Consider the following 27,259-nt stretch of genomic DNA (forward strand, 5'->3'; position numbering starts at 1 on the left):
AAAGAATTACTCAGGGTTTGCATTCACAGGCCACTTCCGAAGTGAACCCGACAGGAGTCTTTGCAATGATGTATAGATCACTAACATATGTGTCCAATTGATGTGCTCCTCTAGGTCTTATTTCGAAAAAGTTCGAAAAAATACTTCAGAAATCTGCTAAGTGACACTCGTGATTGCTGGTGATAAGCAGAAACCAAAGAAAACGCAATTCATTGCTAGGCTTCACGCAGTTGGAAATTGCACTGGTCAACGAAAGTGATATGAACACATACTGAAAAGAAGGGTCTGGTCTAGTTGTTGGACTGAGATTCATTGGCGCTACATTGCAAATTTTATTCCAGCTAGGGAGGGACCCTGCAAACTTACAAAGGAAAAATGAAAGGAAGAGAGGGGGTGCTAGGTTGGTTAGAGAAAGATGGTCCAGCAAATTTTCGTAGAGGCATGCATAGATCACGTACCTGCATAGAGATACCTCTTTACAGGGCAAAATGCGACCAAGTATCTCGGTTGATGTACCGCTTTCCTGGCATGGTGACCCCAAGGGTTGTAGAGGCCGTGATCTTGTGACACCCCTTTGGAACACTGGGAGAAATACTAGATTTACTTCTTCTTTAAAGACGCAAAGATAGTATGTAAAATTTTCCTCCAACAAATTGGCAAAGAATTGGCACGTTTACTTGGAAATTCTTCTGTACACGATAAATTTACATTTTACAGAGAGTTTAAAGGTAATGAATCGTGGATAGTCTATGTAACAGGAAAGTTCGTGGATTTCGTCGTTGATTATGCAAGGGTACTAATATATGACGTAGAATAATTGAAGGGAAATGTAAACTTCTTGGTAGCATCTAATTAGTATGATTTTACATTAATCGTTTTAGTGCTACATGGTGTCAGAGCAAATACAAACATATTAAAAAGGTTCGACTGGATATCGAAATACATAGCCAGGAACCCACAACGAGGGTTGTATGGCACGATGGTAAGTTGTGCAAAGAAATAGTTGAAGTTAAAAGATATCTGTCTGCCATGGAAAGTTTTATGCACAAGCACATGAAGGATTATGGCGGAACTCCATAGAAAGAATGCTTTGGCCTAGACTTGATAGGAAGCCAGATACCCAAAGAACCATTGAAAGGCTTTCCGTTGAAGCACAGAACGTAAATATCAATAAATACATTCGTCCTAGGTAGGGTTTTAATGGTTTTTTAAATGAAACCCATTTTCTCTAGTTGTCCCGTTAATTAAACAACAATTGGTGGTATCAGAACTTCCACTCAGTTGGTGGTATCAGAACTACAAATTGGATCCCGAATCATATTATTTGGTGATCAGCTAGTGCACATAGCTCTTTCTTGGAATGTTAAATTTTCGGCAAAAGCTGACTACTATACCTGCCAAATTTCGAGTAGAGCCCCTCGTATGTTCCATGTATTTCTCCTGTTTCCTCCTCTTTGGAGTGTAGGGTATTCACACAAAGTCTTACGTTACAATGAGACTGAACCTGTTTCATTATCATCACGAAACAGCACAAATATGAACACAAGCATCCAAGATGACCGAGATTCGAACCCGAGGTATCGAGTTCCACAGACTGGCAACCACAGCCACCCTGAGCGCCAACTTGGAATTATTGTGTCAGCATGCACACATGCTGCTCATCTTCAAGCAATAGACTAGTATTGAAGGCACTGTCATTGACCGCCAAAATATCGTCTGTATAAAATTTTTATCGAATCAGTTGGATCCCTGTGGGAAACCAACAACTCTCGTCTTCTCTACCACAGGTGACGGTAAATAATTTTCTAAATCGATTACCATTGAAATTCTAAGACTCCACCCTCCGTCCCCCCAGTTAGATCATTTCGACGAAACTCAGAGAAATTTGATTACTAAAATTCCCGTTTTTCGATAAGGTTATCGATTTTTCAGCCTGCGAATTCGAAAAAAGTTTCATATTAAAACTCATCCAAAGTAAAGTCATTGTGAGTGAGTTACAGATATTTATCACTGAGAACCTAGTCAAGTTATTGCCTTCGCTTGGATGGCTTTCTCTAATCGGTGACGCTCAAGGATTTATACGGGTAGACGCAGGTCTAGATCACTCTGAGTTTTGGAACAAAAGCATCATCGGATCGTTTTGCTAAGGATCATCATGGTGGCAGAAAACATTCAGGGTCAACCATTTTATCGCTTCAGAGCACATCGCCGTATTCATGATGTTTTCTACAGCGACAACGGATTTTCATTCAAAGGAGATGTGTATTCAAAGATGCGCATTTTATATCATGAAGCTGTAAATGCGGTCCTCCATGATGACGCTACCTGGGTTTACGTAACCTCTCTAGTGCCCAATCTCGGTGGCCTTTGGAAAGCAAACATTCGTTCGCAAAAACAATGTCTCTACAAAGTCATTGGATAGAATAAGCAGGCCATAAGCCTCCATTGTGCAACACTAGCACACCTTTCACTACAAGCTTCTAAGGCCAGAACACTTTCGCATCATTGCCAAGTTGCTTACGCTGCGAGAACTCTTTGACCCACCAGCGGAAGACTCTCGGTTGACTTCTAGTTTTCTGGTGGTTCACTAAGTCAAATTTAAGCTTAACTTTAACAGTGTCCAAAATGGCTCCACGCAAAGCTCGCATTAAAGGTCGATTGTTTTATTCTTTTCATTCTTTCTTTTTCATTCTTTTCATCGACTTTAAAGTCGCCTATGATAGCCCGGGAAAAACTGTACACGGCCATGAGAGAATTTGGTATCTCGATGAAATTGATAAGACTGACTAGAGTGACCCTAGCGAGGCCAGATAAAAGCAGCAATATCACTTTCATGACCATTCGACATCAACAACGGTCTACGACAAGGGGATGCCTTATCATGCGTCCTCTTTTCAATCTGGCCCTGGAGAAAGTGATCCGCGATGCTGAGGTAAATGCGAGGAGCACGATCCTCTTTAAATTCACCCAACCACTGGCCTATGCTGACGATATCGACATCCTGGGAAGAACCACCCGAGACGTACAAACCACCTTCATCCAAATCGAGCAGGCAGCGGTTGGCGCGAGATCTTGGGCGTTCGAGCGAAGAGTCCTCCGAAGATTTTTTGGCCCCCTACATGAGGATGGACGATTCCATAGCCTACATAACGACGAAATCCATGAGCGATACCATGACCGTCAGGTTGTGGATAGAATTCGTATGAATAAGGATATTCCAGCCCGGAAAGTATATAGGGGCAATATCTATGGTACAAAAAGAAGACGAGGAAGACCCTGCCTGAGATGGAGCGATGGCGTACCCGGACAGAAGACAGCTGTTAGGTATAGAGAATTGGTGGACCTCAGCGCAAAACAGGGATGTCTGGCATTCCTTATTAAGGCGGGCCTAGACCGGATACCGGTTGTTGCGCATTTGATGATGATGATAATATGAGGAATTCTGGATTTCTTTAGTACACCGTGTACATACTTGTTGACGAGACGGTTCAACTGTTGTTTATAAATCTCCTGTCTCCTGTTCCGAGCTATATTCCTTTATGAGTATTTTGTTTCCTTTGTAGGGTGTAGCACATCCACAAAAACGCTTTCGTATTGTTTTGTTTTTTAATTTGAAGGAGGCTTTGCTTCAGTTTGATTATCATCCTACTTAATCTAAAGCAAGTGATTAGCCTAAAGTAGTAGGATAGCACAAAGACGAACACTGAAGTCCGTGATAAACCGTGATTCGAACCCGGGAAATGAGGTCGAGCAGCTGATGTTCAATTAACTAGTCCATCGCACCGTCAGCTTATCACATGCACATGCAAACTTAGGCTGGATGATGAGAGAGAGAGCCGCAAAATAATAGTTAATATACTTCCCTTTTCGTGAAGCATACTTGTGTTTTTCAACCTTTCCTCAGTGGTGTTCTTCAACAAATTGAAACATATCCTCTAATATTTAATTATCTTTTCCAGTTAAACTAAAACGGCACTTTATGTGGCGAAATCATCTATGTCTGGTATTCGAATTGCTCTCCTACAATTTGTACGATTTACTGCGAAATACGAATTTTCGTGGTGTTTCATTGAATCTAACACGAAAATTTGCCCAACAGCTGTGCACTGCTCTACTTTTTCTGAGTACACCCGAACTGAACATAATTCACTGTGATCTTAAACCCGAAAATATTTTGTTGTGTAATCCAAAACGATCAGCAATCAAAATTGTTGATTTTGGTAGTTCGTGTCAATTAGGACAACGGGTAAGCATATCATGATTTATTTGGATTATTTCGAGATGGATTCATGTGTTGTTTTGTGTTTTCAGATATACCAGTATATTCAATCACGATTCTATCGATCACCCGAAGTTTTGCTCGGCATACCATACGACTTAGCGATAGATATGTGGTCATTGGGCTGTATATTGGTCGAAATGCATACGGGCGAACCTCTATTTTCCGGTTGCAACGAAGTCGATCAAATGAACAAAATCGTCGAGGTGCTCGGCATGCCACCAAAATATCTTCTAGATCAAGCGCACAAAACCCGAAAATTCTTCGATAAGCTCGTAACGGATGGTAATTATGTGCTGAAGAAAAGTCAAAATGGAAGAAAATACAAACCTCCTGGTTCACGAAAATTACATGATATATTGGGTGTAGAAACTGGTGGCCCGGGCGGACGAAGATTAGACGAGCCTGGACATTCTGTATCGGACTATTTAAAATTTAAAGACTTAATCCTGCGAATGTTGGATTTCGATCCTAAGACACGTGTAACACCGTATTATGCCTTGCAACATAATTTCTTTAAGCGTACGGCTGACGAAGGCACAAATACAGCGAGTATAGCAATCTCATCACCGTCGGTTAGTTCGAGTACGTCGGTATTGAATCAACATCAGCAGCATTCAGATCAACAGAGTCATGGTGAGTAGATGCACTATTTTGGTTCGATTGATTAGGATAAGAAATGTTGATTTTAGCCAAGTCGAAAGCTTAGGTGTTAGTTTGTTGTTGGCTATTTTCATTAATAGTCTCGGCTATTCAGAGATAGATTCAGATCATAGTAAAGCTAGCGTTTATTTCAGATATTGTTCGTATTAATTTCGGAAATAGATAATTTTAATTTTCCCCGAGAATGGTTCATGGTTCTCGGATTGTTAGTTATCAAAGATTTACTAAACGAAAATTCGATCTTAGTCTATCATTCATGAATATTGGTTCCTGAATTAGTAACCCATTTTTCATGTTGGTAAAACGAGTCAATATTGAAAAAGCTACTGATACTTGGGTTTCAATATACAGCTTAGAAAAGCGTATCCTTAGAGAGGCTTTGACCGCTTCAGCTTGAAACTTCTCACCTCTCATCGTTTTATGTGTTATTTTCTTTTATTTGTTTCACCAAAACCCAAACTTACAATCTACTAACAAACTAAATGCCAATCATATATTCTCTTCTCTTCTTTCGTTGCTTAATTTCACGGATGTGCTCTATGTGTAATTAACCATTACCAAAAAAATATTCCCTTGAAAATAAATTCAATGTATATCTAAAAATCATATAAACGACGACTCTCCGGGCAATCGATAATATCCTTACCCATTATCGAAACGATTATCTCGATCTCTTCGATGTTATACGTGAATATGTGAAAACGGTGAAAATAAAACCTGAAACAACAGATGATCGTCGATGACTGGTAGTGCCTCGGGATCTAACTAGTAACACATCATTATTATCATCATCATCGTCAACATCATCCTCATCATCGTCTTCGTCTACATCGTCATCATCAACAACGTCGTCGGTGTCTTCAACAACATCATCAACAACGGCTGCAATAATTGGTGGTGTAACAGTTGCCACAACGACAACAACATATTCATCATCACTAACAACATCAGCAATGGCTCCAACTAATTAGTTTTTTAAGTAATAATGTAAAAAATTGAGAAGCAAAAACTGAAAACAACAAAAACAAAAAAAAAAGAAAACAAATGGTAACATAAATTTATAAAAGAAAGTAATAATTTATTATGAAAAGGAAGGAATAAGTTTAATACAAATAATATTAATTAATAATATTTATTAATACAATTAGATTTAATATAAAACTAAAGTAATAATTGATAATATCTACCTAATATGAAAGTTAAGATTAAAGATTACAAGTAAAATGAAAGATTTACAATGAACAAAAAGTCAAGAAAAAGAATATATAGTTTATGAGAAATGGCAAACGAAGAGATATTTGCGTGTGTAATTACAGATACAAGATATATGTCACGTTTTCGTGATATTCTGTGTGCTGATATTTCAAAAGACATGTTAGTAAACGTCAAATTGTATAAGTTGAGTTTGTATTTCATTTTATCTTATCGTCATTGTAGGTTTTGGAACATATAGATTTGAAATGAGGGCATTAAATTATGTTAGAATGCTTTGTTAATTTCACACATTTTTATGCATTAAAATTAATTCAATTACTTAGATTTTATGTTGGAAAGATCCTTTCTTGTTCTTTATTTTTGCGGCAGTCTAGTTCGGGTCGACACACCGCTTTTTCCATCTGAAAACATTTTGTCAGCTCAATCGATCCTATCTGTAGTTCGCATTGGTTCACCCTATGTCCGACTTTCTTGCTTTCTATCCGTTCTGAGTTGAATACAGACCTGGCCCAAACAATTTTAACAGATTGGCTGTTGGTGATGCTGCTGAAACTTGGTATAGACTACATGGTCCATCGTTATGTTCGAAATCAACTTAATCCTTTTTCTTTTGAATAATTTACCAGACAAGACTGCGTAAACCAATCAGCATAGGGGAGCATATCGTTTTTCGGAAGTATTTTTCTACTAAGATGGTCAAGATCCACTAATATTTTTAAGCTTTCCGAAGCACAAATTCGTTTTCCCCGAGTGAGAGTAGTGATTGGAGCTAATGAGTTTTGCTGGCACAAATTTTTTCTGGCCCCTTTAAGGGAGGGGTAGGGTCAAGCGTGCAAAAAAAAACACTTTTTTTACAAATTTTTTTAGAAGATATAGTTAACGTAAATTTATTTTACTCTTTTCTATGTTATAAAGTAACATTTGATCTATATTCGGTAATTTTTTTATTCAAAAATATCGATAAATGAGCGAATGGCAGTGAATTTTCGATGACGTCTTTTTGAAAACTTGATTTGCGGTGTTCAACGTAATTCAATTCAGGATCATCTGAAATAAAAAAAGCAAATGAATTTCGTTAAAATATGATATTTTTCTTCCCCCAAGATGCTTTTTTTATCATTTTTTGATTTTTTAATTTTTTCTGATTGTTTTAAGTCAAAATTGCGATTTTACACGGTAAATTTCGCCATTTTGGGGGTGGAAAACACCCTTAAAGGGAAAAAAAAATAAAAAAGCATCGTTGGGGGAAGTAATTTTATATGTAGAAAGCGTGTGCCAAATTTGAAAAGATTCGGTCGAGTAGTTTTTTCAGGCAATTGAACACGGGAAAAAAAAATGATTTCGAGAAAAACGCGTTTAAAGTTTTGAACTACAAAAAACTAAATAATAATGATGGAAAATTCTCTTTACCTTACACCGAGTCATCGATTCCAGCACCATAAAGGACAGTTCCCTCTGCAATATACTGATCTTCCTTCTGTTTTTTTTGTCAAGTCTTTCTTGAATTTTCGCCTCTTTTGTCTGCATAGTTGCATTGAATTCTGCCCTTCCAATTCGTTCTGCGTCAAATTCTTTTACGTAGGCGTGTGCACTCGGTCCAAGGCCGATTCCCAAATCATGCATACAACTTAATAGAGCTCCTGAACCCTCATTGAATGTAACAGCTGCAATATTAGCTGCGAATTCAACGATTGGAATGCTGCCAGATAACTTTTTCGGCGCAATTTGCCAAATCATATGATTCAGTGACTCGTTTGCATTTTGCGTGCAGCCACCAATGCATCTTTCCAGGAGTTTTTCATCTGTTAAATCTTTGTAGATTGGTTCGATTGCATCAATTACATCTTGTGGCAGCGGAGAATAATCATGTTTAAAGTTTTCTACGCCTGTTGTAGCTAACGCTCGCTGATAAGGGCACCATGACTTTTCGCCGCTCATACATTTTTCATGTTGTGGGTGAGCGTCAGTTGATTGCTGGTGAAAAAATGTAGACCAAATAGCATCTTTCATCTTTTGAACTGAGTCACAGTTATTTCTAATAGCCGAACCGTAGTATCGACTAAAATTATCGATGGTTATTGCTGTAAGTTTGCCTTTACCTCCAAGAGTTTTAACTCTTCTTTTTTTTCCAGCATTTTTACCTGTTTTGATGGGAACCTCCCCAACATGACTTTTAACTAAATCTCGAAGACGTGTGCCCATCCTCTTCTGCACGTGTCCCACGCATTCTTTTTTAGCTACAATCAAATCATCGCCGTAAGGCTTGGCTTTGCCGTAAGTTTTGCTATCTCCATCGCCTACATAGTTGCCGATCTTGACGTCATGTTTTTCAACTGAACGTTTGAACATTTCAATAACTGCATTTACCTCCATATTACCGGATGCTCCTGAGTGATTAGCTGTACATTGACCACTACTCTCATGTTCTTCAAACCATTCCTCAAACTCAATTGGCGTCAGTTTTTTTCTCCAAATTACACACAGTTGACAAAATAGGCTACTGATAAAGATGTCGAAAACTTTTCCTGTCCAGTGACCAATCAGTGAAGTTACACCATACAAAGAATTAAATCCTTGTTTTTGCCAAGTTCCGTCGCCCCAAGCAGTTATCTCATCTTTATTTTCATACTTCTTAGTCAATTTTTTTTCCTCTTCAGCAGCAAATGAGAAAAAGTTTTCGGCTGTCTCCTTTACTTTAGTCACAATTCTATGAATATAGTCCGAATATGTGGTTTTCGTTACAAAATTTTTTGTCAAATCCATCAATCCACAAAATTTGTTACAGCCTGCGAGTCCCAGTCCAAGTATTCTCATAACGAAAACAAATCTACTGTTTATTTCAAAGGTTCTACCAATTTTCGTACTTGATGGAACGTAGCGTGGATTACACTTAGCACATGTAACTTGAATATCAAAACCAAGCCCTTCTTTGCCAGTACATGTAAAATTAACTTTTTCACCGCACTCAACACACTTCACCAAGGTAGAAATTGATGAGAAAACTAATAAAAAATCAATGATGCGGTAATGTTTTTCTGGATCAGTTGGCACCTTTTTTGCGGTACTCACTTTAATTTTACTTGCAGACGCACTACTCGTGTTTAAAGTTTCCCGTGGTGTTTTCTTCGGGTTTGGTCTTTTCTTTACTCTACACAAATAATTTCTTTCCTTACTTCTTTCCTTTCTAGAAACTTTATAATATCTCGGCATTTTAATGTCTAAATAAATGCTGAGTAAAATGGAGCGAAACAGCTATACACAGTATACCTGTTCGACAGCTGCTCCGCGCGCCCAGCTACGGCAGGTACGCTGTTAGAGTAGAGGGGACTAAAACGGCTATAACTTTAAGAGTTTTGCTCCGTTTGACTACAAGAAAATGTAAAAAAAATCGATTTTCTGACCCTACCCCTCCCTTAAAGTACTGAACAATGATGGTAATGATGAATAGATTCAATGGTTAACATTTTCTTGTCAGTAAAAAATACCTTGTTTGAAATTTTTGTTACGATGTTCTAGAGGCATTCCCTGTTGGATTTGAGCTTTTCTTGCAATGGATTAACGACAACGATAGCATATACATAATACGGCCAAATTTTTTTTCAGTATTTCAGCGCGTCAGGAAGTAAAAGGATGAAACGAAACGCAATGAATGTAATCACAAGTCAGAATATATACAATTTATTCAAAATTGCCCCCTGCATGGCGACATACAAAGGCACTTTGCCCAGTCGTCGGAACAAAACTTTTTGATTGCTTTCTTGGCCCTTCGACAGTTTTGTGGTTTTCTCCATTTACGACCAGAAGGAATAATTCAGTGGAGTTAGGTGCGGAGAGCCGCTTAGAGTCGGGCCTGAATTGTTCGAGTCTTATGCGCTGGAAAAGAGACTTTCTAGAAGGTCCGGTTTTCCCCTTTTGAACATTTTCATATTCAACAGTTTAACCAATTTCCCCAACATTTTTATTCCTTTCTCACAAAAATGAATATCGGTGAAACCATATCGTGAATTGATTCCTTGGCTCTAACGCGATTAATAAATGACTGGGATAACGCTTGTATGTTCGGAATCTTCATGTAAAATATGCAGTTCTCGACACGATTTGCATCACTTAAAGCATGACTTTTTGTTTACATGCATACATGCAAAACACGTACCACTTTTGTCGTTCCGGCCCACAATACCGCTTCGATCTCGGTCGATCAGACACATCGTTCGTTTCGTCTTTGCCTTGACAACGTACGAACTCCCAGTCGTTGATTCCGAGCGGACTTAACATTTTCAAAATGTTCGCCGATGGCATACCACAACGATGTAGTGCGACTATCGCAATACGGTTCTCGTAAGCACCCCCACTCCATACTATTCTTTCGCGCTATAAACGTTGTTAAGTAAATTCTGCATCTATTTTTCTGTGTATTATTATTTTTACTTCCGAGTTATCACAATCTCGGCAGATGTCGGATTTTACCTAATACTAGCACTAAGTGCCAAGCATTTAGGCTCGGACGATCCTACTTACTTGAAAACTAAAGGGGCGCTGGTGGTGGTGGCCAGTGGTAGGTCAGTGAGAGAATCCGTCGAGTACTCCCCGCAACATCGAGCACGTATGCAGAATGGTGTACTTCTGCATGGTTTGCACCAGACTGTGCGAAAGTCCCAGGACATCAAGGGAAGCCGTGAGGGATTTAGGTACAATACCTGTAGCTGACAATATTATGGGAACTACAACCACCCGCTCGAGACGCCAAATTTCTTTGATTTCCCGAGCCAATGGCTCATAGTTCACCTTCTTCTCCACGTATTTCCGTTCAATGTTGCTATTATGGGGGATAGCAACATCAATAATATACGCGGAGCGACCCGTCTTGTCAACTAACAGTACGTCAGGCTTGTTGTGTGCAGTATGGCGATCAGTCAGAACTTGCCGGTCCCAATACATGCTGTGAGCAGAACTATCAAGTACTGCTTGCGGCTCATATCGGTAAACCGGACATGTTCCCGTGACCAGCCCATGCTTATATGCAAGGTTTTGATGGATAACCTTACATACAGCATTATGCCTGGTGATGTATTGCACCGTTGCCATAACAGTACAGCCAGAAATGAGATGGTCCAACGTCTCTAACGCCGAACCACACATTCTGCACTGGTCGTTCTCCACCCGTTCTTTCATGATGAGCTTTTTATAAGCTCGGGTGGCGACCACGCCGTCCTGAATGGCACACATGAGCCCCTCCGTCTCAGCAAAGAGCTCTCCAGCAGACAGCCATCTGTTCGACAAATGGCTGCCAAAGACAATTCACGTGTTTACCGTGCATTGGCTTCGACTTCCACTCATCGATCCGCTCTTGGTCCGACTTCACCCCACTCACTATTATTATTATTATTATTCTGTAAAGGGAAAGTTGCATCGTGTCCTTAAAAAAATTTTGTGCCGCCTTTGCTGGTTATAGTGTACTTATAGCATCTCAACCAAGCGTACAACCGTCAGGAACTCTAGTATATTCCCTACTTCTAGATCTCTCAACTTTGCATCTGGCATTAAGTGTTCTCCCAGGTGCCTCGACCTACTTTGCGCAAGTGCTGGAGACTATCCCATTACGTGTAAAGAGGTTTCATCATACTCTGCACAAAACCTGCAGGCAGTGTGTATCCCTAGCTTCCCTAGGTGATAGTTTAGCCGACAGTGACCAGTGAGAATTCCCACTATGATTCGGAGGTTCTTTTTGGTGAAGTTTAAGCAATCCTTTGTGCGCATGGGTTCGTATCCCCCAATAAGCACGCTGGACTTCTCCATTCCTGGTAGGCCCGCCCAGTATAGTTCCTTTAATCGTCCCTCTTAATTTTTTAATGTCATAACCATGAAACCGTTTCCGATTCCACAGAAGGGTTCTGTCCCGTGTAAAGGCGTCTCTGCTCCCTTCTTGGCTAGTTCGTCCGCTGCCCCATTGCCTTGCAATCCAGCATGGCTTGGAATCCAGAGTATCCAGAGTATCACACACTTTTCTCAGAAACGATTTTACCGATTCACACGAAATTGGCTAGGAGGGTGGGAATTCCGAACTCTCACAAATGTGGGGAAGTACATTAAACTCCGCTCAATATTTTGGTGTTTCGTTTCAGGAACTAGCCTTCATCATCCACGAGAGTGAAAGCAGTTCCGAAAAATGCTTTATATGATGGTCTTTGGTACTCCTATCAGCTTTCCTTCTTTCAACCTATGGCTCGTATGATGGTGATCCTGTAGCATAGCTGCGACTTTAGGGACTTTTATCATTTACTGTTCGTGACGTATGACCGCCTACTCCTTTGGTCCTTTTTAAATTGGCTTACTATCCTCCCGTTATACAACCGAGAAATAGTAGTACGAGACACAACACATCTATGACCGCGACCACTTTGATAATACCACCTGAATTGCTACTGAAGAGCTGCATGTGATCTGATTGAAACTCGATATAGGAAAAGAGCAAGGTTGTAGTGACTAATTCCCAGAATTCAAGCACTAGTAGTACTGGTTTCATAGCTATGCCTTCTTTCTTAGTCTTATTTCATCATCATCACACCTAATGATATGAAATTAACAAGCTTACAGCAGAAAGACAAACACAATTAGTTATGACGCGACTTGGATTCGTACCCAAGGTACAAGACCGATAGGATGCCACTCAACTTATTCAGTCGTGGTATCTTAGGCAGTCTTTATTAAGTTCCATCTTTAAGGAGCGCTGCATACTCTTTTGTGGGTCATGTAATAAGTTAATCAAGTATCAACTACGTTAAAGTTTATGTTGTGCAGTAGAGGTTTGCAAAACATTACCTTTGTGTGTAATGTGATATCATATCATTGCATCCCCATAGGCACATGCTTCGAAATCATTTTCTAGTCCAAAGCCAGCCCGAAGCCAATGCAAGTCCAAATATTCGGCGTCGCCATCGGCAACTGCCGCCTTGATTTGTACTGCGAAGAGCGGTGATGTTAGGTGATACTATATTACAGTGATGTAATGCAATGATGCTTTGTAATGCGGTGATGCTAGGTGATGTGATAATGTTAGGTGATGTGGTAATGTATGGATCGAACTCGGTGATGGTAATGTAATATCACACTTTAAGATGATATCACTTTTGTAATATTACATACATCACCTACCCATCTCTACTATCCAGGAATCTTATGTCTCTGCTAGTTTTGATTCGTTTCAATGTGCAAACGCTGTCTACCAATGATAAATATCGACATTTTTAATTCCATTTCGTCTTTTGGATTGAATTACTTGAAGGTCTTTTCAAATTGAGTAATGAAACAACTAAAAAAAGAATAAACTGAATGTCGACTCTATTTTTTTAGTTTCTGAATTTTATGTTAGATTCCTCACTGATTCTCTTCCATTTAGTTCTGTTTTGCTTCACCGTGGCTCATACTCATACTTCACTTTGCATGGTCAAGAATCGTATCGAGTGATTTCCTTCACTTCATTTTTAAAAATCTTGACCGGGGTGATGTTATCAATGTTCGTATAATAAATACTTACCCAGCCGAATTTCCCTTTCTGTGACCAATATCATTATTTTTTGAACAGTCCTCGTACATTAACTCATCAACTGTGCAGAATATCAATCATTTTTGTTTTTGGATGGATAGATTTTTCATAAAACTTTTTAAATAATCAGTACAAGGGATTGCTTCTTTCCACACTTTACGTGACGTTCGCAATGTATGCCCCTGTTCATTTCTTTTTACTCTGGGTATTATCTTGTCTTTTCTTATTACTCTATCTTTTCTCCTTTTTTCTTGATTTTCAATGAGCTTCAGCTTCATGGCAATTAATGCTGTACAAATGATAAGCCTATAGAAGCGGGACAGCACAAAGACGGAACACAAAATCTATGAATTGTGTCAAACTCAACTCAATTGATTCTTTATTTATAGGACTGCACATATCTTTTGAGCACTTTCACTTAAACAAAAACCGTGCAGTTCAGCTCATTAGGAAATTTAAGGTTCATATCGTGGACTAATTTCCCCTCAGGAAGTTCCTTGAAACTTGCAACACTGAGATGTCGGTTACTTTCCGCCTTCATTCTATACATCGGTATGCAGGGTATTTCGGAGCCTAGGCACCACATAGTGGCAGCTTCCTGATTTTTCAGATTTTTCGGTTGGGTAGTTTCTGAGAATGGGTCCCTTAAAGAATTGATCACTTTCGAATCCCCGCACTCTCCACCTTTCCAACAAATTTCAAAACTAAGACTGGCTTCGGAGAGTACTAACCGAGACCTTTCATTTGAAACCTTACATACCTTACCCTATTTGATGAAAAAAATGTACACCCCCCTTTTGCATGTATGGGGTCCCCCCCTCCTCCCCTTAAATTCGATGTAGAATTATGTAACTCAATGTATGGGTGAGCATTCACAGTTTCCACTTTTCTACCAAATTTGGTGTGAATCGCTACAACCGTCTCCGAGAAAAATGCGTGTGACAGACAAACAGACGAGGTTGCAATTGAAGCGTAGTCATATCTACAGTAATGTTCATCCAACTTGACCACACATGCCGTAACGACCATATTATTGTTGAAATAATAAAACTTGTTGTTTCTTTTTCGTTGGTGTGGGTATTTATTCTTGCAAATACCGATATTTCGGGAACCACTTGTTCCCTTCATCAGTGCAAACAACTTGTTTGCAAGTGGTTCCCGAAATATCGGTATTTGCAAGAATAAATACCGACACCAACGAAAAAGAAACAACAAGTTTTATTATTTCAATTAATTAATCGTTGGAAACACCGCATAATTTCACTCTGATCATATTATTGTGCTATTTTGTTGCTTTCAACATAAGATAAGAAGTTAAAATATCTTGTCCTGACCTAACTTCACGGTTCTTTTCGAACATAGGTTGATTTGGAGAACACAATCAGAGGCCCGCTGTGACTGGCACAGCAGTACCGATTTATACTGAGTGCAGGGTAAGCCTTCATATCGGTGTATGAAAGGGCTAAATAAAGCCTCTATCGCAAGTATGGCGCCCGAGTTATACAGCGCAACTCCACGTTTGAGCCCACAAGGAGTTTTGCTGCGATGTGGGCACAATATCACAACCGCCAATAATTGGGCCGAGAACACATCCCCCAAAAATTCTCCTGAGACATATGTCTTCGGAAGGTTGTTGCAGTTTTCATGGTACCTGTTAGCTTCTGGTGAGGTTTGGTGACCAGAGCCACTTCATATGAGTTCCAATGTGAATACAGCATTTCCCTGTGTCACTACTTGAGGTTTTTTTGAATACTTGGTGTTGACTCAGCCGACAGTCTTGCTGTCCCATCTGCCTCCACGTCACCTCTGAGCACCAACATAAGAAAGTCACAATTTTTTCTTATTTACACTCAAAAAAAAATTCGCCACCACGATATAATGTGAAATTTCGGTTAAAAAACCTTTCGAGCCTAGCTACTGAAAGCTCAATCGAACGCACGAGGCCGCCAAGTCAAATTTTCGGTTTTTGTTCTTCATCATCAACGGCGCAACAATAGGTATCCGGTCTAGGCCTGCCTTAGTAAGGAACTCCAGACAGTCCGGTTTTGCCTCGAGATCCACCAATTCGATATCCCTAAAAGCTGTCTGGTGTCCTGACCTACGTGATCGCTCCGTCTCAGGCAGCGTCTGCCTCGTCTTCTTTTTCTACCATAGATATTTTTTTTATAGACTTTCCGGGCTGGATCATCCTCATCCATAAGTATTAAGTGGCCCACCCACCGTAACCTGTTAAGCCGGATTTTATCCACAACCAAACGGTCATGGTATCGTTCATAGATTTCGCAGTTATGCTGGCTACGGATTTTGGTCCCGTTTCTAAATTAACAATGAATTTCAATGCCCTCATTCTCAGATACTTTATCTAATTTCCATTTTAACTTGCATTCAAATCTTTTTCGAACACAAAATGCAATCAATATGAGAAAAAAATACAAAATAATCCATTCAAAACGTAAAATTGGATAGACGAGAAACGAAAAGAATATTTATGTAAAACAAATTGGATAAAAATATATAAACAACAAAACAAACATTACGTATTTATGAAGATACAACCAAACAACAACATGAATAATACACAATAATATTAATTGCTAAAATATTTAATAAAATAAATTAAAGAAATAAAATATATATTTACGGAATTTTGTACCAAAAACAAACAGATAAGTAATAAAGTTAATACAAACAAAGATACATTTGAATAAAACGATATTATCTTAAGTAATAACATTTAGCAAAAACTTAAGTATACAAACAAAAAAAATAGAAAAAAAAGCGAAATGAAGAAAAAAATAGCAAAATTTTCCTTCAAAAAGTCTAATAATGCTAAAAAAATCAAGAAAAATCAACAATTTTGTTTGAATTTGATGAAAATTTGAAACAAAGGGTAATTAAATAATTTCCAATGCAATTGTAAATAATAAAACATCAATCAACAACAAAAGAAAGTAAGCAGCAAGTCAAGTAATCGCATAAGTGAAAAATTACTAACATAATAAGCAAATAAATAAAAAGAATCAAGAGAAAACATAGAAATTACAAGTATAAATTAATTGTAGACAAGGAAAAGTGAAAATAAACAACTACACACAGCAGACAACCAAGGAAAATTCATAAAACAACCAAACAAGATTAGATCTACAGAAACTGTTGTGAAAAGCAACTTTCACTGAGGAATCTTAAGAAAATATGGGGCTGGTATTCGGCTGCAACACAATTCACAAATTTTGCTACTTTTCCTGCGAGGCTGCTACTGCAATGAACCTCACGCGCCAAAGAGAATACACTCATGTTTTGTACGTTACAAAACGAACTCTATCAAGTCCCCCATATCCTTATTCACTGAACTAAAAAAAAAAACAAAGAAAAAAGATAAAATAACAATTAAAATTGAATTTAGCAACCTCACGAGCCAGTCACGTGATAAAAGTTTTGGATTTGTGGATTATGGCAATACAAACCAACAGAGCAAAATGAAATCAGAGGAAAAATCACTATTTTCGAAATATAACAAAATAAATTACAATAAAAAAACTGAAAAAAAGAATTTATATAAAGAAAAAAGAAAGTATCAGAAAAATAAAAAAATTAAAAACAAACAAAGACCTTTACCGTTGGCCTCGACTTTTACAGTATACAACAAACAATATAGATTGAACTACGATGAACGATTAAAACAATAGACAACAAAGAAAAGATTAAATAAATAAATAAATGACAGGAAAAACAAAGAATTAAAAACAAACAATCTCTTAGGGTGTTATATAAGTTATATACGACCAAATCGAATCACTCTCTTCTTCTCGAATATGATATGAAGTGAAAACAGACGAAAATGTTCAACAAGCAAACGATTAACACAAAAATGGACACGAAAAACATATAAAATAAAGTGAAAAAGAAAAAAAACCACAAACTGAATAAGCGAAAATTTGGAAGAGATACATGAAATATAATAAACATTTACTAATCTGTGAAAACAAAATGAAAAAAAGGAGAAAAAAAAATGAAGTAATAAACTGAAAACCATAACGCGTTTTATTTTATCATTAAATTTTAGTTTGTGTTTAGTTAAGGCTAAGTTTTAACGACTTGATTTTTTTTTTTCAATGTCATGCTTGGTGACTACCCTCAAGAATAGGTGCAAATTCGCGTAACAAGGACAGAATTGATAAGTGACATAATTATCTGACCAAACTACAACTAACATAGGTAACTAACATTTAATTTCCATTGCATTTGTATAAACTCACCATTCATATGTAGCTTGGTAGAAAATTCTTTTTTTCTTTTTTTTTTAATTTCACTAATATTTTTTATAACAATTGTGTGTGTGCCTTGTATGGATTTTTTTTCTAAAATGGTTAAAAGCGAAAAATTCGAATACAAATATTATCATGCTCTATTTATGTCCCAGCTTTTATTTTCAATTGCTGCTGTTAATTATATATCTTGTGAGACATACAATCGAAAATGTCATTTCATATTAAGAGGCATCAGAGGATGCTAACAATTCCAAGATTGCTCATTGAGCTTGCTTGTTTTATTACCCGCTTTGCAACGTAGTTGTCTAATTACGTAAAATCCGCCTTTACCCACGCCAATGTGATCGTGGAAATAGCCCGCGTTTAGATGTGGAATCGACTCCATCAGATGCTTTTTCTCTGCGAGCAGCAAAGGACCGTTTAACATCAGATTCAACAGAATTAGGACTTCATCTTGGTATCGCCGTAGAGCGAAAATATGGTCGTTTGCCACTGGCGTGGATGAACATTTTATATACCACTGTCATGTACGGAGACTCGGAAGTATCATAAAATCCGCGAAGGTCACATTGATGTCCTTTGAGGTAATGGATCCATCGACAAATTCAGATGAATTCTAGGACCAATAATTCCACTTTGAATCGCCTCCATAGTGTTAAAATTTCATCCCTACTAAATTCTGACTGGCAGATTTCTGTATCAGAATTAGGTCCCTCTGGAATATCACTCAAAAGGCTGGAATTATTCGGGGTCTACTTGCTTAAGTTAAATCCCCCTGATCTTAACATCTAGGCCGGGTGATTGCGTCCTTCAAGGTGATTTATCCTCGCGAATTTGACGTCCCCGGCGACCCTTCTTTCTGGCCTGAAGGTGTATTCATCAATTCGCGGGTAAATTTCAGGGCAACCCGCCTGCCCCGCCTTGCAATTGTAATGAACTTAAGGGAAATAGGAGGGTCAGACAATCATCTTAATTGGCCGAGAAGGACCCATAGCGAAGAGCTATCCTAGAACCTAAAAAGTTGCCGAAATTGACCGTGAAAATGCGCTCGCAAAGACTGAAGCTCCATCAAATTGCTCGGTTGACACGTTCTTGCAAGCCTCTGTGCTAGCCAGGCTCGGGAATGTGAGGGGGTCCTTTGAGCGCTTTGATCCCTCACGTGTCATTAATACAAAATTAACGTGCCTCTAATGATGCGTGAGTCCACACCGGATTTGAAAATAGACTATAAACAAAGAAATCCGCGACGGCCTATCGATGAAAACCAGAACGCCAGCTAAAACTGGAAAATAAAAAAAACTGCTCGACCGCACGCGTGGAGCCGTAACGCTTCAGACCGGAGTGCCGCGATTGAGAGGGAAGATTCACAACGGATCACAATCCCGATTATAGTTTCTTCTGCCTCAGATATTTATTGAGACGCTATCCTTGAGGTTCCCTTCCATCCTTGACATCTTTAGGCTATTATTTCAGGGGACGTCCCTAATAAGGTTTTGCGGGGTCAAAAAAGAAGAGAAATAAAAAAAAATATTCACAATTCATGATATATTCATCCACTCCAAACAAAAAAATAAATATATAAAAGTAAAAGGAAATTGAAAAGCTATCAAAGAAAAAAAGAAGAAAAGAAATGAGATCGAAAACAAAAAGGTAACACTTACACGTTGATTTACTCCGAGCTCGGCGTGTATTTATGGTTGTCCTGTCTCTGTTTGTGGATAAAAATATTTAGACCATTGAAATACGAATTGCATAATTAATTACATAATCTACTACTTCATTTTCTTCGAAATACTAAAACCCGACCGAATTTTCCTTTCAAAATCACTTTGAGAGTTCGTGGTTGCTTCTAGGGATTCTAATGCTTCTTGCACTACCAAACTCTTAACCGTCCAAGAGGAACGTAAATCGACTTCCTCGCTATTCCGCGGAACGGGCACAGATCAAAATCGCTTCAGCCCTCTTTCTCGCTCCAGCCTTGGCCTTCACACCTTCTTAGATGCGCACTGTGATTTTGCAAGATCGGGCTGCGAAAACGACACTTTTGGTTTGTATTGTGATAACAGTGGAATAATTGTAACACCAGAATATCCACCGGTCACTGGTACTTCCCTTTGGATATTAGAGCTCCTGCGACAATTGGTCCACACGAGTTCACAGGATTTGTAATAATCGAAATTAAAGCCTTTGAACAATTGCCTGCAATGGCAGAAGTCAAATCACGAACGATACCAGCATTGGTGTTGAACAAATCATCTCGGGTCATTCCAGGTTTACGTGGCACCCCCGCTCGGATAACAACTCAATCGACGCCTTTAAAACAATCAGCAGCTTGCTCTGCTCCTACGTATCCCTTTCCACTCCTGGTTGTATCGATGTCTATCCAACCTTTTTCCTATCACACCGGTCAGTCCAACTGTTCACCCACGAACCGGTCCCCATCCGCTACGCCCTTGAACTCCGAGAGTTCATGTTGCAGCAACATGCGCGTGCGCCTGCGGAGGCGACAAATCATTCCCTTCTGTCAAGATCTATTCACCCGAATGCATTCAATAATGTGCAATCTGCGGCGAGCATTAGGGTAATTAGACATTATGAAATGCACTATTTGATCCAATTAATTCAGAAAGAGGCGAATGAGATTCCGCTCCGAGGTCCCCGAAGGTTACTCCACTTTCCGCTGTGAATGGACCAGGATGTATCTCGTAAGTCCACCGGCGCTGTAGTCCTAATTGCCACTCCCTGCCGAACTCGTCTTCTTCTCTGGCTTTCCTTTTGACTGTATTCCTCTTCGTGTCTCCCCGCCCAACTTTCTCTCGTTCATTGTATCTTGTTTATACCTCCCCTGTGCTTGCCCGTCTCACCTGCATGAAGCAATGTTTGACAGTTTGTCTTAACTTCTTACTGTCAGATTCCCTTCCTATACGGAGATTTCCCAATTCCTTCCAACAACCTCTCCCATTCTTCCCTTATACTGTCTTCCTTTATGAACACTTTCTCAGCCCTAAATTTCAATACCACCAAATACTCCTTGGGCACACTCTCGATCTCTTCCTTTCCAACCTCCCAGAGCACCTCTCTTTATTTCCTTGCACATCCTCGTATGTCAAAACTGATGCTCACCGACCCGCGCTTGAATTTAAAGCGGAGCTCCCTCGTTCAAACTCCAAAACCGCGCGTAAATCTAAGTTCAATATGTTTCTCTCTTCTCGGTCGCATTCCAGCTTTAGCGTCTATCAACTGGGTTCATATATTAAACAACTCAACATGTGATTAAGCTCTAACCACCTTTTGCAATATACTGTTCGATCTCCTCTCCTGTTATGTCCCATCTTCTCCTGCTTGCCTGCGTTCGTACCCAAATTGCTTCACAACGAATGTCTTTAATAACATTCGCCTGAAACATGCACTGCAGAAGAAGTTTCGGGCTTCTAAGAATGACGCAGACCTTGCTCCAATTTAAGGCTGTGGACTCCACTCTGAAATCAATGATTCAAAAAGCGCATAAAAGGTAATGAAAAAAAAGACATTTTTTTTCTTTATATACCCGTATTTCGAGGACCAGTTGTCCTCTTCCTCACTGAGTTTTTGTCTGAACTGCTTACGGTCCAGCTTGTCCTTACATACCTAAATCCAGACCTTAATTGCTAGTTAATTTTATTATATAATTAATCCAAAAAGCCAACTGTTGACGTTTCCTAAATGACTGTCAATTCTTTTTCCTCCCGTATCATATGGATGATGAAACTCTCTAAAGCGGTAAAATTGGGGGACGCATTAATCTCCTTAATTACCCTTAAGTTATCCTCCGTTATTGCATGTTTCTCTGCGATGATGTGTCTGGCTACCAATGATTTGAGGGCATGTGTTGGTCTGCGCGCAGTTTCGTGCTCGCTGAACTTCAACTCGAAGCCTTTAAGCTAAGACTTGACCATCTAGATCCTGGGTCGCCTATCGGTCAACCTGGCTTCAGGATCAATTCAAATTTTCGTAATTTCCACTCTGCGAGGAAAGATCTTTTTTGAGGCGGTCTATGAGCACCTGTGCGAAAATGCTTGGTGTCGTTCTAATTGTCAGTTTCAGCCCCTTGTTGCGAATTCGATCAATACTGGAAGCTGTGTTATCCCGCACATTTTCACTGCGTCCAGAACTTCATCTGCGTTACTGGAGGATATCGTGGGCATTCACTCCTTTGTATTTTTAGGAAGGCAGTTTTCGGATGTAGGGGAAACAATGTCAAAACTATTCCCACAGCAATCTAGAGTACATTCTAGGAGAGGACCTTTTGTCATTTATTGGCGTCATAACCAAATTGTACTCATCTCTCTATGATTAAAAATCTGCCTCATCACAGAGTCACTTGAAGCAATACTTTTTACTTCTCGTGATGACCACTTTTTGGATGTGTATTTATACTCGATGTATCATTTTTCAAACCCTGGCGGTTGGTCTGTTTCTGGAAGCATACGTATCTTGACAAGAAAGTAGCAAAAGCTCGATATATCTATTATGGCAATTGCAGCGCCTTATCTACAGCCGTTCCAGTAAACTCAGTTTTGCACCGCAACACCTCCAGAACTGTAATATTTACATTGGCTAAGGTTATGTTTAGTCAGGAGAGCACCAGTAGTAGGATTCTTCTGTTTTCCGGCTTCCACACTCCATTGCCCCGACATTAAAGTCGCAATAATTTTAGGGATGTGCTCCTTAGAGTCTCTCGCTAGTCTCTTTATTAAATTGCAATAATTGAGTATTGACATACTTGGAGCGGTAGAGGTTATCGATCTTAACCCTCAGAAGTCGTGCTCACGGTACTTCATTGTATTCTGCAAAGTTCGATTACTGCAGGTCCGTTTCCCAAACGCTTTGATAGAGATTTTTGTATTGTTCACAGACAATAATAACGTCGATTTTCTTTGGATGCACCTTCTGTGCTAGCAGGTCCTGAGTGGCTTGGCTGTGGTTTAAATTCGGCTGGATGACTCTCATTTATGTAAAGTTCTTAAAACAGTGTTGTAGACTGGGCATCTGGGCCTACGCGTTATTTGGTTTCGATCGCAATTTTTGATTCCTCTGCATAGAATTCAGTGGCTCGCCAAATGATATTCTCCTTCACCTCTTTGGTACAGTTTGCATCTATCGATAGTGCTAGTGGAATAATTCTTCATATTTCCGAACCTGAGGCATTTGGAGCATTTTTTGGAATTTGTTCACGTTGCCTGCACACTACCCATCCTATACGGATTTTGCTCACAGACGATCCTTTTTTGTTGACACCACAGACATAATTAGAGTTCGGTACCTGCGTTCCGCCATATGCTCTTGATATCCGTTTCCTGCACGTCTTTAGTTTCAATTTATCTCTCAGCGCTGCAGAAATTTCCTCCTTCTTCCAGATTGAATCTGATTAAAACTGAATTTTTGACTACCGATCCCAATGAAACAGGCACAATCACTGTCAGCAGCAGTGACCTGCCCAAAGCTGAGCGATTTAAATATCTCGGGTCAATGCTATCAGCCAATGGAGAACTGCGTTATGAAATTGTTTCACGCATTAACGCAACCTGGATGAAGTGGCGTTCCCCAATTGGTGTTCTTTGTGATCGACGTATCAACGAACATCTCAAATCTAAAATTTACCGCAATGTCGTCCGTCCTGTCGTTTTCTATGGTTCTGAGTGTTAGTCGACTATAAAAGACAATGAACGGCGTCTTGCGGTAATGGAGACGAAGATGTTGGACTAGTGGCGTGACACGTTTTGGTTATACCCGAAATGAGGATATCTGCCATCGATATGGAGTTGCACCAATCATGGAAAAATTGTGAAAGGCGTCTTCGATGGTATGGTCACGTAATTCGCGCAAACGAAAATTCACTTGCCAAAATTGGTCTAGACATCGAAGTCGATGGTAGGCGACCAAAATGCCGGCCAAAACAACGGTGGCTTGATACGCAGGATGGGGATTTCAAAGCCTCGCGACTGCATGCAGATCAGGCATTTGATAGAACCAAGTGGCGAAACCGCTCAGGACGAGCCGACCCCACTTGTAAACGAGACAGACGCTGAAGAAAAAGAAGATATAACGATATTTCGGGCAGAACTTATTCTTCAATGCTATAAGTCCGATCAGGGTTAACCGCCCCAACGCGTGCAGGATAGAATAAAATGAGACCTTTCTGACAGAATGTATGTGTTTCCAGAGCGCATTTTTACATTTTATCGTTTCCAATCCTAACTTTGATTTTGACCTATTTTTCGTTTTGGTCCTAATTACTGTTTTACGGCAAAAGGAGGGCGGAGGGGTTGCCTAATAGTTTTGTTTGTTAAACCAGCTTAAATTGGAGAAGCTGCTCCTTCTCTCTTTACACCTTTCTCGCACTCTTGAAAATTCAATCTTTTCTTTTAGTTTTAGCAATAAATAATTCTGCATTCTTAGCAATATCATTTTAAATCCATCCACACTCATTGCAAATTAAGCTGGCGTTGTATATTTGTGACATAAATTACCGAAAACCACCTCATAATATCTCCTTTTATTTGATTTAGAAGTATTTAGCGTTGACTAAAATGTAATTCAATATTGTTGCGAGCTATATATTTGCATATGATTATCTTTTAATTTGAAAGTGTATTTGATTTCTGAACCTTTCGCTTTATTTCAAAGATTTGAAGCTAATCTAAAATATATTTGCAATTTTTCAGGCATATTACTCCACCCACCACCACAATCATCTTCCATATCATCGTCATCATCTGGTCTTATTCCTCCATCGTCATCGGCGACATCGTCAACCCAGCAACCTGCCTCTATACATTCTCGTACAGTTCGTATTGATCACATTATGAAAATGTTCGATCCTACTCAAAAGCAACAGCAGCAGCAGCAACAGCAACTCGCCCCGCCCCAATCGCTTCAAATGCAGTCCTCCGACTATGCACCGCACCAACGTATAGGTGTTCAATCAATGCTCTCCCCCTTTTCGGCTTCGTCCAGTTCGTCGTCGACTGCATCTCAGGGAAGTACAACATGCCAATCGATGCAATCCGCCCCAAGTTATCCACACGCTATGGACTGCGATCCGCCGCTACTACCATCCTGTTCATCGACACAATCGGGGCAATCACTATCATCATCAACGTCATCCCTCCCGCCACCGCCACAACACTCCTCCTCCTCGTCGTCATCAGTGAGTGCAGGAGCACTACAGCCTCGTTACAACTCAATGCATAACATCATAAACCTTTCACGGTTATACAAGACGCAAATGTGTCACATTGGTGGCCCGCAACCGCACGATAGCCTCACAGGTCTGGGGCCAGCGAACTCTTCCTCCTCGAATATGGTCTCGTCGTCTTCATTACACCACAACAGTCTGAAAGGACACCACGCGTCCAGCGGAAACCTCATCAATTACGCCCCAGCCTCGTTACCACTAGATCTCGGGCAAAACGCGGCCACAACTATTTCACTCATTGACACCAAGAAGGGTCCTGTGAACTTTCCCCATCATTTCGGCCATCATCCACCCCGAAACATGTTTGGCGGTATGAATAGTGATCTAGCGGGAACCTGCAACAGTCCAAATCAAAGTAGTAGCGTTCCATCTTCTGCGTCGTCTACCAAGTCCTCTCGATCGAATACCGGCGTTAATCAGCCCTCAACGGGTGGCAGTGGGACGGGCACAGCGAATCAGAATGAACGTGACGATTCACCAATGGTCGGTGTTTGTGTTCAGCAAAGTCCTGTCGTTATTCATTGACTTGCGGGGAAGTTTTCAGATTAAGCAGATTTCGAGTTCTAGCTCTAAGTGAACTGTAGTTTGTAGTCTAAATAATAATTTTAACTATTATTGATTAATAATTATTGAAAAGAAACTCTTGATTTTAGGTCTAAAGTGATCCAACTCATTTAAGTTCTAGCGAAATTTACTTGTACCTACTAGCTCCTATCCTCCAATCCACAGTGTCCCGACTGCGTGTCCTTTTGTTTTAATTTTCAGTACATGGACTTGCTTTTCGTTAGTGTAATTCTTTTGAGTTTCCGTTGTAACATGATTTATGATATTTTCCGCTCGCAATAGATTTTATATTTATTAGGTTGTAAAGAGTAAAATTCATTTGATGTACTACGATCAACGAACGTTTTTATTTCCTTTTCCTACGCAAAATTTTCTCTTTTCGTTTTGTGCGCTTTACTGCATTGAGTACACTTCACACATACATATACATACGTTTTAGTTCTATGTCGATGTTTCAGATTCTTGAAGCGAGAAAGGAGAGATACAGAAATATAAATAAAAAAGAATCAAGAAAGAAAATTGTGCATTTCTTCAAAATAAGTTGACCATCCTAACATCTTTGTGTTCTCATTAATAACCTACAAGCAGAGCCAAAAAAAAACCTGTAAACCTTCGCGCCTAGTGGCCTTTATATAGTTATCAATATCTCCTAAGTGGGCTCCACGACACCTACACCCCAGCGTTGTCAGTTCGCCGAAATGGCATAGACAGCAGGTTCGGGCGGTGTCCAGTCCTCAGAGCAGAAGTAGAAAATGATAGGACGCGGCATTGGAGAGCAGCCGCTCACTAGTTACTAGCGTAGTGCGCTGCGGGGGTTGAAGCTGATCTAGTGCTAATCAGCGAGCAACACCGGAACAAGAACCCTGGTATTGCTATCATCTGGGTTTCGGGCGGCATTCGACTTCGGGTTTTTTAACGTTTACCTAACGCCGGGTAAGACGATGCCGAACCTTCGACACAGGTTCGTTGCTTTAAAGGACACTGTTCTGGGCACCAAGGGCCGATTCCTGGTAGCAGGTGACTTCAGTGCTAGGGCCCTTGAATAGGGCATGCCTCACCCAGACTCCAAAGGGAAACGGATCCTGGGAATGACCGCGAGTACCAGGCTCGTTGTTTTAAATACCGGAACCACGCCAACCACCCCTTACTTTGTTGTTTTTGCGGCTGAACCTCTGGCGCTGTCGGTGAACGCTTGGCGAGTTCTAGAAGACTGCTCGGCAAATGACCACCAGTACATCGCATTCCAAGTAGTTAACCGTGACAAGCCATCTATGTGTTGGTAGACGGTGGAAATTGCCACGTTACGGAAAAAGTGTTATAAGCTCCGCCGTTTGGCATATCGTTTACCCGCCTCCAAGAATGCATGTACCGAAAAGCTGAGTACAGACTCCTTCTTCTTTTTCTTCAGCCTTTGTCCTGTTCACAAACGAGGTCGGCTCGTCGTGATCGGTTTCCACATTTGGCTCTATCGAATGCCTGGTCTGGGTGCA

At 39.9% G+C, this 27,259-nt stretch overlaps 1 protein-coding gene across 12 annotated transcripts in view; it reads left to right on the forward strand.

The window, feature by feature from the left end:
• LOC119655591 (serine/threonine-protein kinase minibrain) overlaps positions 1-26,288 on the forward strand; it is a 312,746-nt gene extending 286,458 nt beyond the window's left edge. For all 12 annotated transcript variants that reach the window (XM_038061535.1, XM_038061538.1, XM_038061540.1 and 9 more), the window contains 3 exons: positions 3,960-4,246; positions 4,312-4,915; positions 24,673-26,288. In XM_038061535.1, coding sequence (XP_037917463.1) covers positions 3,960-4,246; positions 4,312-4,915; positions 24,673-25,730 — 1,949 coding nt within the window. In that variant the 3' untranslated portion in view covers positions 25,731-26,288. The remainder of the gene's footprint in view (positions 1-3,959; positions 4,247-4,311; positions 4,916-24,672) is intronic.
• The last annotated feature ends 971 nt before the right edge of the window (positions 26,289-27,259 follow it).

This window comes from Hermetia illucens, chromosome 4, assembly GCF_905115235.1.
Source record: "Hermetia illucens chromosome 4, iHerIll2.2.curated.20191125, whole genome shotgun sequence".
NCBI lineage: Eukaryota > Metazoa > Arthropoda > Insecta > Diptera > Stratiomyidae > Hermetia > Hermetia illucens.